The sequence below is a fragment of the Argopecten irradians genome, chromosome 3 (assembly GCF_041381155.1).
Source record: "Argopecten irradians isolate NY chromosome 3, Ai_NY, whole genome shotgun sequence".
Classification (NCBI taxonomy): Eukaryota; Metazoa; Mollusca; class Bivalvia; order Pectinida; family Pectinidae; genus Argopecten; species Argopecten irradians.
In genome coordinates, this window is record NC_091136.1 from 5,654,982 (window position 1) to 5,669,665 (window position 14,684).

Genomic DNA, 14,684 nt, shown 5'->3' on the forward strand with positions numbered 1-14,684 from the left:
TTTTCTATCATTGAGATTTTGTTACGGGGGGGGGGGGGTCCCCCCGCGATTTTTCTTAAAAGTGCGCTAAAGGGATATTTTCAAAATTCACATGCAGGTAGAGGCTCTTAGTTGTGCAGAATGAAATTTTAGGGACCGATCGTTTGAACAAGACATGACCGAGAGGCCGCGATCTTAAATTTTGATAGTTGAGGTTTGTGCTATTTTCTCAGAAAGGTACTTGAAGGGATCTGTCCCCAAATGTCAATGTGCAGGTTCTTCTTGGCCCTCAGGCGAGAGTAGTGTGAGATAAGGCAATTGAGACCAGACCAGGTGACCAATGATGGCCGACAGGCCGCCATCTTGGATTTCGAGAAAAATATTATTCAATTATCTGGCCTTTCCAAAGGGAATTGTTCTCCTTAGTGTGTTGTCTGGTGGAGATGTCCCCGAGTCGAGAACGTAGTCCCCTCGCCCAGACAACACTATAGGAGAACTGTTCCCGAGGGAAAGGGCCATAATAGATTTAGTAACGTCACAAGCGGGCTGCACATTCATTATGAGCGCGTCATATAATTTGGTCGCGTGCTCATTCTCCGGGGGACTATACTTTGGTATAGTTCCCGTAGTCAGGGTGTATAGTCCTCCCGTATCAAAAAGAACAGGGAACTGTCGCAAAAAGGTAGATCATCAGCTGTTATCCAATCGCATTCCTAGTAATTATCATGTGACTGTACTAAACGATATATAGATATTTTCTCTATACATGGATATTTATCTATGAATATATCATCTTTGATAAAATCAAAATACTCTATAGTAAAGCTACATTTGATGATCTAGTTTGAGGTTAACCTATGTAACAAACTAGAAAGATCCCAAACCCGCTTTACCCCCCCTAGGCTTTCCCTCTCCTCCCCTCTCATTGTAAATTCTCATATTAGATGAACCCAAAGGAAAATTTTCTAAAACAAACAACTCAGATACAAAAAGAGGATAAGGAAGATACACCAAACGCGAATGAACACCTTTAAAAACCACAGCAGGACTCTGTACTATACGCGTTGGTGCAGATAGTTCTGCTTCTTTGATCCTACATGTCGTACTAGGCCTATATAACCCTACAAAGTATCATAGGCATAGTACACCTGTAAACGCACCTATAGAATTAGTTACTATAGGCTAGGCCCCTAGTACCACCACCTGTAAACACCACCCCCTCACACAGACTTTCTCAACAAACCTAACGTTTCCCACAGTCCCTGTACATTACTTTGAAACCACCTCGTGCACTGAATGAGGATTTCATAACAGGCTAACAAACTCGTGTGAACTCCAACTTAACTTAGTTGCATAAAGGTTATGCGGTCGCTCCCCGTAATCAAGATGGATTAATTAACGTTTGGCGCGGTCCTCCCCATTGGTATCCAGCAGTAAGAAAATATAGCAATTACCATACAAGCTATAGATACACCGATTCGATTTTCACCTCCCCCCCGTGAAGTATCTTACCTACTACACCCTCACACCCACCGCCCACACCGACTAACAAGTCAAAGTTCGAAACTGTCTCTCAGGGCATAACCAAGCTATAAACTCAACACGTTGCTATAACTCTAGCTAAAACAGTCGCTGTGGTTTTGATACATCAACATACCAGTTCGAATCGTGCGAATCCTCCGCGTCCTATACCCTGCATCCTCCCGACTACTGCCAGGTCTCTTCCCCGATCCCACCTTCCGATCTCTACCAAAACCCCCCTGGAACCTCCTACCGTCATCCAGTCAAATTGCCAACGGCCAGCCTCAGCGAAAATCATTCCTGACCAATCACCAGTCCAGCCAAACATTTCATTTGAAGACCTACAAGATAGCTAACGCCCCTAACACACCAAAGCCCACACGTGCTCTAACACACCGTGCAAAACAGGGATACGGCTCTTCTTGATGTACATCTCACACATGACTGACAGTTCCACCTGTTTCTCTCTCTGTTGCCCCCCCCACTACCTCCCCCAGTTTTTACTATGAGATATCCAGGGCGCGTAGATATCGGTAAGTGATCCGGGAAGTCCCTGGAGTATCGAGGCATCGTGCGGTTCTACTCTACTGTGCGAAATTAAATGAAACTTCAAGTTTCCCTAACCTAGAAACCACTACTAAATGCTTAGCTCAGACATTATATTTTTTATTTATAATATATGAGCTCCGGTGATTCGCTAGTGTGTAAAAGCCCTATGCACGTTAATTTAAGTCAACCGATATCTTTTGATTAAAGGAATAAAGCTATAATCCTTGTGCTGAAAGTCAGTTTAAGACTTCGGTTACTATAACGGTAGTTATATATATGTTTTTGTATATTCTACATACTATTCCACAACACTCCGTATTATATTGTGTTCTGAAGCATGGGAGTTAAACTCTTTACTTATTATTTTTGACATCACTCAGAGCCACCCGTAGAATATTTTTATTTCACTGATATGTTCTGAGAATTATAAAAATCATATTCTGAATATTTCACAGTCTCAGTGGCTGATTTGAACGTATAAACCCCACCCCCCGTTGTTTCAACCACAAAAGGCCTACTCACGTTGATTTCTCGACAGTGTTCTGAGTATGTCACGCGTAATTCTGGAGGCCGCTCGGATAACTTTAACATGATGGCCCAACACATCAGAAAACTTTGGTGTATTTAATTACACGAACGTTACGTTCGATTGAACATGTACAATGTATCAAAATAGGTTTGAAACACATATACATGTACGTGTGTAAAAACAAAATGAACGAAAAGTTACATTGGTTTATCTTGCCCTTCACTTACCCCCGTTCTTCTTTGCGAGACATTTTTTCCGTATGTATGTTAATTAAACATTGTTGTACAATATAACAGTTTTGCGCATTCCGATGACCTCCGCAACTGTTTACATGTTTGTGCTCTCGATGAGTCTGTGTTTCGCTCTCGCTACAACGATGTAGATACTACATCCGATTTGTATCTTTTCTATCACTCTTCTGGTTGCTGGCGCAAATGGAAATGTGATATGTCCCCATGACAACATCAGTCTTTGAGTGGCCGATTTATTTTTCCTCGCCAAAAAACCCCCCCAGCACCTCATCTTGCGTCCTCACTTAGACGGAACCTCATTTTTATTTTGCCTTCTATCATAGTGATAACCATTGATACAATGCATTTTTGTTTCACCCCCCTCCCGGGGGACAGGGACAAATCTACTGTTCAGCTCGGGTAAGAAATCGCGGTAAGAGTAGTACCTTTCGCCATAACACACAGCTCCGCACGTTTTTTAGGCACAGGGGACCCTGCGCACGAAAATTTTAACCAACAGTAGTACCATATAACACTGTACTACTATTATGTTATAGTATCAAGGGTATGAACTCGAGAAAAATGCTGACTTATTTTTCTTCAAAAACTCCCGTGCATTATTTTACATCAATATGCCGGTTCTCTACTACCACTTTGACGGATATATTACCTTAAAGAGAAATAATTCTTACTCCTTTCACATTGAGTGCTTGATTTGAACAAAATTGGCCAAGTATTGAGCAAGCTAGTGGCCTTGATATACTCCGGAAAATTTACGATGACATATGCTACTGTGGGGTCATTTCCACTGTCCCGTTCCCGAAATGTCGTCTTCGGCTCTAATGGGTACGTATCCCCCTAATAAACGCAAGCCAAACATCAAAAAACTCCCCTCACCGCTTGTGGTGGTAAACAGTAACCATAACGCCTGTGTTCCATCTCCCACTCGGCCCCCCATAATGACCTCTCCTTTGGAGGGTGTCCATATGAAACCCCCCCTTTAACTCTGTAGAAACTGACATTAAAACACACATTCGTGTTATGCTCACTTCACTTTAACCGTCTCCGCCATGTTCAATTCTCTCTCCTCCCCACCTCCTCGTAACGTCTTCTCCCGACTTTCTACATAATCGTGACTTACATTATTGCACAATTATGTTAACTCGTTGTGCTTTTTTTTTTAGGTAAACCTCGTGTAGAAGCATTCCGAAGAACTAAGATCTGACCACATCTGGCCGGTGGACGGTGTTAAGCCAAGTGACGCTACACACCCGATGTTATCTCACAATGGTCAAAGTTTCCTCACAAAGTAAACCCCCGGTTCCACTGACCAACTCCCTCCCAAAGGATTATTTCGCCCGGATTGAAAACCACATTAATTGGGTACTCACTGTTTTACCCCCCCACCAACAAGCCGTCGATTTTGTGCATTATGGCTTGTTTTTTGAGGTGCCTCATTAGAGCCGAGAACGACATTTCGAACGGAACAGGGGAACATGCTCCTAACACCCTAGCATATTTTTCGTACATTTCCCGATTTCATCAAGTCCCATAACTTCGTCAATACTTGGTAGCCAATTTTAGTTTCATCAATCCACCTCAATGCGAACAAATTAAATGATTTCCCCATTCAAGGTAAGGATCATACAGTCGAATGCTTGTATCCAGAACCAATTTATTTAAAATAATCACGGGTTTCCAAACAACTCATCGCGTCCGTTTTCTCCCTCGAAGCAACCCCCGCCGAGTTTCCTACCCTTGACTACCTATAATATGTAACATATTGCCCTATTCTGTTTACCTTTAAAAAAAATCAGATGCCAGGTCCCTGTGCCGTTTGGGGCTGCTTTTCGAAATATCATTGAAAACGGAATCCCCCTTTTACAATACCCCTTGTAATAGATATTCTGCTAATATTCATTCTGAGAGGGTGTTATTAAACAACAATATAACCATCCTACTCACGCTACAAACATTTTGAGAGCCGGTAAAACGTTTACAGTATTCTAGTGTGCGCCCCCTACTGTGTTTCGTCACATGTTCCTCCGAAACTACTCTCCATTACACTTTGACAATCTCTCCCAAAATCCACGGAGAAAAATGACGATGAGAACTCACTGGTGCTAAACACTCCGTTTATCTCAAAGTAATTTCAAATGTGACACCCTGATTAAGTCCGCAACCAGCACGCCGATCACCAACACATTCAAGAAACCTCGACTCCTTTGTCACACCAAGCCTTGACCACACCAGGCGGTTTGAGTCGGCACTGCCCACGTCACCAACTACATTAAAAAATATGGTAATCCTCCCCACCGAAGCGCAAAAGAATTAATAAAAAAAAACCCCAACCACTACTTTGCACCATGGTGTTTTTAATCAACAGATAAATAAAACGATTTTATAGTTCCCATACCGGAAAAACCCTAGATATACATGCTCTTCACTCAGACGGAACTTGTTTTATTTGTATGTTCATTAATAAATTGGCGGGAATATCCGACACTTCGAGTGGCTGTTCCAAATGCCTGTCGAAACCAAACGATATAATTCAATTTTAGTCTTATAAATGATATAAACACTATTAAGGGTGAATTTTGAGCTATGAAAATAATAGTTATTATACCTTTGCTTCTTTTTCACTATTTAAAGAGTAGAGAATATAAATGCTATTCAAATCCAGTCTTTTAAAACCACTATTTACCGGGTAAATAGTCATTCGAACTATTTACCTGAAAATGAGCTATTTACCTGCATTCAAATTTTCGCGGACTTTTGCTTAATCATGAATTTGATTGGATAACGCATTGGGAGTACTTAATTCGGAACCTCTCTGACTGTATCTCATTCCCAACGAAAAAATCACAAAGCGCTTAGGTGATATAGATTTGACGCTGCAGACGACAACTTGTTTACAACACGGCCTCCAGATTCGACGATCCTATACGAGGAATCTTTCGAAAAATTGTTGACCGATAGGGACAGTGGAAATACACAGCAGTTCATATTTTAAAGGACTACGTACGAGAAAATTCACTGGGCACTATCGATGACATGGAATGTGGAACAAGTGAAAATATCAACGGGTTATATGTTATAGCATTTTTCTCAACGGTATAATAAAACACTTATTGAATGGGTTTATTCGGGAAATATCACTTTTATTGTCCCCCTTGACACAACTATTTCCCTCGGCTTCGCCTCGGGAAATAGTTTATGTCTCGGGGGACAATAAAAGTGCTATTTCCCTCATACCCATTCAATAACTGTATATTATTCCCTGGTCGAAACATCGACTGATTATTCGTATTATTAAATGGATCAGAGCTATCGAGGCTCAGAACAATAGATATACTTTTATCTGTGTGTCATTTTTGTATTGCAACTGTATTGAAATACGTTCAGTTGGTAGTTGTGCATAATCGCAGTTTAGATAAGTGCAGATTAATAAATCAATACTGATCGAGTTTAATTTCACATGACTATTTGGCACCCATTAGCTATTGACTGCAAACGAAAATAATGGTCACTAGATCCAACATTTTTAGTCATGAATTTTGTTTTGATTATGAATCAACATTTCATCGCGACAATAAGACAAGCATTTACTGATTAATATCGTAGTAATTGATAGGTTACAAGATTAATTCATAAACTGCAGATTGAGATCGTTAGTTACATAGTTGGGCAACTGCAAATGTAATATGTTAAGCTAAAGACACTGGAGGAAGTTGTTAAAGCTCTTTTGTTCCCGAGAAATCAAAAGGCATGTCAAGTAAACTTGAACGGATTTGAATTATAGTGGCTAGATAGTTCAAGGTTAATTAGTACCAATGAAGAAATGTTAAAAGTAAATTACATAAGTATCGACAATAACTTACATCATAAATGGTAATTTAACAATAGAAGATTAAGAACGGTAGACACACAGGTGAAGGTGAATGGATTATGAAGGCAAGTCGTTGAGCTATGTAAATATCTCACGAACAAAGATATTATCAAGGTAAACTTTTGAATAATTGGCATAACCAATATCATTGCCAATCACTCCATCATTAAATAAAAATGCAAATCTTAAGGCACCTTATTGACTCATGGTTTAGTCTATCATCAAGGTTAATTTCAGAATCATGGATATTGGTATCATTTAGTCAACTTATTGAATCATGGACACGAATTATACCAGGATAAACTATTTCATCATAGATCAAAGAAGTAAGAAAAATATTTAGAAAACGGACATATCTATTGTAAGATAAAATCTGAAAATGGTCAAAGACATGGACAAAGGTATCACGATGGCAATTTATTGAACCATGGAACAAAGGCACAAGATAAGAAGTGTGAATGTGGAATTCAAAATTCATTTTCCTTGATATCCGTGATATAGCAATTATTGGCCTTTTGATTCATTTATAAAATTTATCAGTTAGATGTTATTTTAGATAGATATTAGTAATATGTACTTCTTGGCAATGCCCTGTGTCTTTATATAATTTGGGGATTTCCCCTTTAGATAATTCATCCTTGATAACGAATCATTTTATGGATGTAAGATTTTATGTGAATATCATTTTAGATAGTTATTGGTAACATGTACCGTATTCTACCCAAAAAGGGTCCCTCCCCTTTTTGAGGTCTCATTTCAATGCCCAGGTATAAGACCAAAACTATAAAAACTGTATGGGTTTGCATTAATTTCATCTTATTAAGCACCTTTTCATTTTTTTAACACCCTGTGCACTTATTGGGTCAAATACGGTACTTTTTGGCAATGTCCTGTGTCTTTCTATAATTTGGGGATTTTACGCTATAGATAATTTCTCCTAAATACTAATCATTTTATGGACGTAAACCAGGGTCAATAGTAATACATTACACTTGCTATGCTTGTTCTTCACTATACGCAAGTACTAGCTGATTTTGTTTACCATAACTGCATGGTAACATTGAACTTTGAACTTCCGTATGAAAATGTTCTAAGCAACGTAAAGGGGCTACTTTTTTTAATAGACACACATGGCTTTGTTTACATTTTGACACAACATTAAGTATATATTTTGTTGTTTTTCATTGAATTTTGGAAAAATGTAAACATTATATATATATATATGTATTATATTTATATATGATACAAACATATTTTAAATTACCAATGTATAAAGAAACGGGGGGAAAACCGACCGGGGCGACATGCAGTGCTTTCATTTTTGTTAAAAATGATGAATGTCAAATGTAAACATTACCTCTGTGTTCGACCTACGATCGAGTCTTTGGGGTGGACGAGCGTGAGACCTGACAGAGGTCAGTTATAAATATATCCTCTTGTCGATCGTTGTTCTTTGAGAATTTAATCATATGTATTATAAAACATGCACCGCTAGCTATATATATAGTAATACACGTGTTTACAGTTATAAAATACGTCACCACAAATACATTGTATCCATCGAACACAAGTGAAGTTGTTCCACCTATCGATGGCGACGGATCTAAGCGTGGATTATATAATCACATGGCACCCAAGGATCTAATATCGTCAAGTCAGACGACAATCTCAAACACATTGAGCTACTTGAACACCGGTGTTTTGACAACTTCGTCAAACTCCTGTGTGTAAGCGTGCGCCAGCTTCGCCTCGCTACACAATAACGGTCACCGAGTTCACACATGTGGCCGAGTACAAATACTTTGTTTTTACGCTATATATTAACTTTTAGCAAATTTGAATATCTATTAGAAAAAATTATCTCTGAAATTTACTTTGTTTGTCATGTTTATTTTACACTAAAATATTGAACTTTTTTGTCGTCACAGACGAACAATTCTATCTTACGTGAAGAGTCATCATTCGCTGTTCAATTGAGTAAGCTCCTCCCACTTTTGACCGACTTTTATTGAATAATTAAGTCACTTTCACATGACGAATTTTGGTTGCATAAAATATAAATTAAAAGTCGTGTGAGTGTAAATATAGGGATTGGATTTCGCTTTGATGTTAACCATGCTTGTATGGAGCAATTCCTCTAAGAACCTATTCAAATACGGGGCGCTCACTCGCCCCTTAGAATATATTCTTAGAGGTATTGCTCCATACAAGCATGGTTAACATAAAAGCGAAATCCAATCCCTATATGAATGAGTATTAGTGCTGCCATAACAACTACAGTTATTTATATATGACCAAGAGACCCAGAGATCTGATAATTGGATAATACCATCTGTTCCTAAAGGGTAATACAGGCTTATGAAAGCAGAAGATTGTTTGTTAGTATGGATGAGTGTAAACTGGTGATGTTACTATTAAGTCTCCCATCATGGTAGGAGAGCTCTGTTATTTTGTATATTTTGTAATTTAGAGATGTCATGCCGGTAATACATTAAACTGATGACGCAAATACTCATTAAAAATTTGTGATGTTTAGTGTAGAATATTTACTGTGAGACCGCTGATTAGAGCAAAAATCAAGTTTTCATGTGTCAAATATTTGTCTACTTCACATGATTGCCAATACATCATTTGATATGAAACATCTCTAGGAGGTGAAAAGAGAGTGATTGACTGGTTGATTAATAACTCGTGGTATCTGTCCACTTGTGTCATTTGTCTATGCGTCAACAATTCACAAAATTTACTTTGTTTGCAAACTGTCGGTCAGAATACATGTATTCTGTTTTTGAATTTTACAGAGGTATCTGCCCTTGTGGGTAGGTATTGATAGTGACCTCATGTGTTTGGGAGCGTAACGTAATACTTTTCGGAGAAAACGACTTGAATTTCGATCACAAAATAATGACGTCACAATGAATACCTAACCGCAAGGGAACTTACTCTGTAATATGCAAACACGGGAGAGGATCATCAGCTGACTTATACACCGAGAGCATCCCTATGGTTTGATGATTCAGAATTGTACATGTAGATAGTTGGGCTAAAATTCTTTTCACCAGAGCAGATCCTTAAAATTCTTTCGGAAAATAATTAATTTGACATTTGTCATTACTGGTGTAAAAAGTGTAGAAATGGAATACTATTTGTATATGGCCTTTTCTACTTGAGAAGCAGATAGATGCTACAGAAATAGTGTGTCTGAGCTTTAATGTCTTGCAAAATACTGAAAAATTTCATGTGGTAATTTCAAACCATGCTTTTAGAGACAACAAAAGACATTTGAACGCATGTTAGATTTTATTCTAAAATACAATACATGTTCTTCTCCTAGACTTTGCCTAATATTACAATACTTAAGTTTTTTAAACAAATGTTATACAATTATAGTCATAGTATTTACATGTACAGCATTCCATATTTTTTTCAATTCAAACAAATGCATTGAGAAAGATACAATTGGAAAAGGTATTAGACATATATAAGTCTTCTCCCAACATCGCTGAAAAATACCGGGTATTCAGTTTGATACGACATGTATTGTATGAATACCCTTGACTACAAGTTAAAATATTGATTGAAATATTAATAATTAATAAATTATCATTCCATTATATATATCATTGATTCCATATATTTTCACTTTAAATATATACCTATTTATCAAAAAAGATGTTCGATATGCAGTCATCTTGGATTCTGATAATTTATAAGCTTGTTATCGCTATTTCTAAGAAAGTAATGAAGGGATTCGTCTCGAACATCATACGTAGACTTTCCTTGGACCCTTGTTATGCACGCCTGATGGCCAACAGGCAGCCATCTTGAATTTTGATAGATAGATAATGCCATTTCGAGGAAAGTACTGAAGTGAAGGAATCGATCTAAATGTAGACACTTCTACAGCCTCAGTTATACATGTTGTATATGTATTTTGAAATTGACCCATTAACAAGATGGCCGACACAAAGCCACCTTTGATTTTGTCTATCTGGTAATATTGATGCTAACCAGTATATTTATCATTTCTCAAATTCCAAAGGAAAAAAAATATAAAATATCAATTACACCTCTATATGGTGTTTTCATAAGCGATTTTATCTAATTATGGATTTAGAACATATAAAATAGGAAAAATTGGTGATCATCCATCAAATGGTGGGTGTCAAGATCACCAACCAGTCATTGTTGAATACATTGTTTCATGTTCTATTACGCCTGTTAACTTCATGTAAACCTTATTTATCATAACTAAACAATTAAACCGGCCACTATGCCACCACTACTTGTTAAATAGTACAAAGTATCGGTAAAAATCAATTGAACTAATTCATGGCAATAAATTATTGCATGACAACTTATTTTTACAATATGAATTCGACCGGTTGTCAACCAACTTAGGGTATGGACCTTTTTTCTGCCCCTGTAATATTCCTCCCATCCCCACCCACCCAAAAGAAAAAAAAACAAAGTCTCTCATGGATAATTGATCAGCTTGGAGATGTTTATTTTGTCAAAAGCTTAATTAAACTTGCACTGTGACAAGAATCTTAATCATTTTGAAATATTTACAGTCAAAGAAATATAATATGACATGCATGTATTAACATACATTAATTAAAAACCATTTTTTACCATTCAGGGTCAAAGGTGATATAGATTGTCCAGGTTAATGTTTATTTGCATATTATGACGTTTTGCAACTTCTGATTTATCACGCATGCAGGCTGTCTTACTCTAGGTATGACAGAGAAATCTTATCCGCTCCGGAAGTGCAGAATCTTTGATGGGGTAGAAATACATTTCCATAAATGAAACTAACATTTTAATGGAACTGTATTACAGTATATCACTCAAACATATCAACAAATAGATTTTAAAAAAGGAATTATTTTCGTGTGATTAAATTTCGTGTAAATTAAATCGACACAAAAATATATAATTTAAAATGACACAAATTTACCGTATCGCCGGTTATATTTGTGGGCAAAAAATTTTCGGAACTGGACTACAACAAAGAATGCGAGCGGTTTTTAAGTTCGAGATTTTGCTTTCAGGATATATACTTTCAATCTATTTCTGAATATTTTGAGGCAGAAATTATCGCTACCAAAGCAATGTCCAGCGAAATTTCGAAAAAAAAACCTTTTCAAAATCACTATCTCAATTAATTACATTTACAACAATATAATTAATTTAAATATCTACTATACTAAATATCGATAATTTAAAATCCGAACATGTACAATCAAGGCTACAAATAGTACATATACATTTTTTTATTTAATATAAATCATTTAATTAAAGCAAATTGAACACAAACACGAAGTAATGAGAAATATTTGCTTTCTGTCCATTCACCTGTTTGGCGCAATTACGGTTTGATAAACAAGCACTAATACATATTGAAGACAAACTGTCATTAAGTTGGGACATTAGAATTTATTATATCAATTTTTTTTTCAGTGATTGTCGCCATCTTGATGTATATATATGTATTACTGGGACATATACATGTGGCGATATTACAGTAATATGTGTAATCACATTGTCATACAGTATATATACACTAGTTACAATTTTAACAAGACTTCACTTCAGATCCTGAGTGATTGAGCCAAAACTGTTTGACTAACGTTATCACAAGTTACTTGTATTTGATTATCTTCATCCTGTTGTCCCTGTGTCCTATCCAGAGGGTACCGTCATCATGTAGACTGATACACCATGGCATTTCTCCATCAGATGCATAAATAGTTCTCAGAAGCCCCCCAGTATCCCCATCAATAAGTAGTACTGATTTGGTGACAAACTCTGTTAGAAGGACATTACCAGCTCCATCAAAGCAAACATCGTACGGGTAAAATTTGGATAACTGACTAGATTGTACGCTTGATTTGGCTGCGGTTATGTTTGTGTAGCGAAGTTTAAGGTTTAGGTGTTTATCCATCACGATGGCGGAGGGTTGTTTAATTTTCGTCTTGCCTGCGATGTATTCGTCAAAATATACACAATCACTGTCTACTACAGCTATGTCACCAGTAGAGGGACAGGACGCCATGTGATGAGGCCAGACTGCCGCCTGTCGATAAGGTCTACCAGCACCATCTGACACCACCCGGCCGTCTGTAGTGTACAGTTGTATTCCTCCCTTCATCCCCACTACCACCATGTCGTCACTGGTGACACACAGACTAACTGGTATGTTGTTAACCTTAAAGCGTGTAACAATATTCTTATCCGCCGTCACTTCTCGGATGCTTTGGTCCTCAAACAGACAAAACCACAGCCTACCCGTGGTGGGTGAAACGGAGATACGTTGGATTTTGCCCTCGCACTCGACTTTTTCTTTTACATCACCTTTCACATCCAGTCGGTACACGTTTTCACTGTCCCAATATGAAAGCCACGCCTGGTCACTTGTGAGACATGATTCACATGAATCAAATAAGAATGGTGTCTTAACCAGGGCCTCAGATTTCGGAAGATATTTATATGTATATGACTGATCGTCCCCGTCAACAAGAATTCTACCAAGCATGCGTTTCAATATTTCAGGGGATACTTTTCCTGGTTTGAACTCCAGCGCTTGTAGCCTCGTTAGGTTAGGTGTGACATTGGTGGGGTTATTCCGTATCTCCCGCGCTAATGACGTAACGTCAACTGTTGTACCAGACATCAGTGTTTCTTGGCATCTGTCCAGTTTTGGTTTAAGGTCTTTCTTCAAATGTGTCTTCAATGCATCAATGTTTTTCTCAGAAATGCTTTTATTCATTTTGTCTATTTCAGCGCACATTTTCACGAGCAAGTCCACTGCAGTATCTATGCTGTCTTTCATCTCCTTTCCCTGACGCTTAATGTCGCCGATCAATTTCTTATATCCCCCAATATTTGCTTCAAATTCACGGATATCCTCCTCGACTTTTGGAATTTCACTTTTGGAAAGCTTGTCGACATAATACTGGATCTCACGTTTCTGAGTTTCCATATATTCCGTAAGTTTACCAAGAGTATGACCATTATGGTTGTCGGTGACACAGTCCATACACACGACCTGGTCATCACACGATTTACACACATATACAAACCCCATCCCCTCATGTCGGGTACACCCCGGGACTGGTGTCTGGGCAGCCATGTTTCCTGTGTAATATGGCGGACGACAATACCTGGTAATCAGCAGACGTCTTCCGAGAAAATGATATCATGATACTATTTATAGTTGTTTGTTTGAAGTGTATCAAACTAGGGCGACGATAATGCCTATACCCGTGCAGTGTATTACCTAAGCCACACCGACAACCAGTGCTCCTCCATTCAGTATTTAGTATTTTCAACATTTTATTCAAGACAAACGTATACAAATACATTTCAAGCCAGGTCTGGAAAACAAGCTAACGTGACGCTACCCAAAATGGTACACTTTAAATACAATTATATGAAGCATAATTCAGAGTTTAATTTTAAACTGACAATAATTGTCCTGAATAAAATCAAGGTGCTTAAAGTTACTAAATCACAGATTCCTTGGGGTTTTTGATTTCCTACAAACGTTCTTATACCGAGGGCACCGTTGAGTTCAAAATCGGGGTCGCTGAAAATCTCATCCGGCTAATGGATATAGATGTAATAACGCCACAAAGAGGCAACTTATATTTTATCGGTTATATTGGTCTGGTTAAGTATAATAGCCGATACATTAACAGCGTATCTCAGTGGTTTAGGAAAATGAAACGTAATGGGGGGCGGCAAATATTCTCAATATTTGAACTCCCCTCCTCATCGCCTCGCACCAACAGGAGGAGATTAATTGTTTAATTCAACACACAATCATATATACTTTATTTTTTTCATATATCGTAAATAGAATCCTTATAGACAGTGGCGGTGCTAAAAGGAAATTAATGAATACGCAAATTGCCATGCGAGCGCCGAAGGTGCGATATTTTGGTGTTTGGGGCGGGGGGGGGGCGAGAGTCTCATACGA

General features: G+C 37.8%; 2 protein-coding genes across 2 annotated transcripts in view; both read right to left on the bottom strand.

Moving 5' to 3' along the window:
* The window catches only part of LOC138317395 (small ribosomal subunit protein eS19), a 332,587-nt gene that overhangs the window by 137,362 nt on the left and 180,541 nt on the right, over window positions 1–14,684 (bottom strand). The gene's annotated exons all lie outside the window — the stretch shown is intronic.
* Window positions 12,120–13,883, bottom strand: LOC138317382 (uncharacterized). Its single transcript, XM_069259006.1, has one exon. It carries the CDS (start codon window positions 13,833–13,835, stop codon window positions 12,345–12,347), a length of 1,491 nt encoding a protein of 496 aa, XP_069115107.1. The 5' UTR covers window positions 13,836–13,883; the 3' UTR covers window positions 12,120–12,344.

Excerpts from the sequence above, each read along its gene's own strand:
- LOC138317382 (XM_069259006.1), bottom strand. The coding sequence starts at position 13,835 with ATGGCTGCCCAGACACCAGTCCCGGGGTGTACCCGACATGAGGGGATG.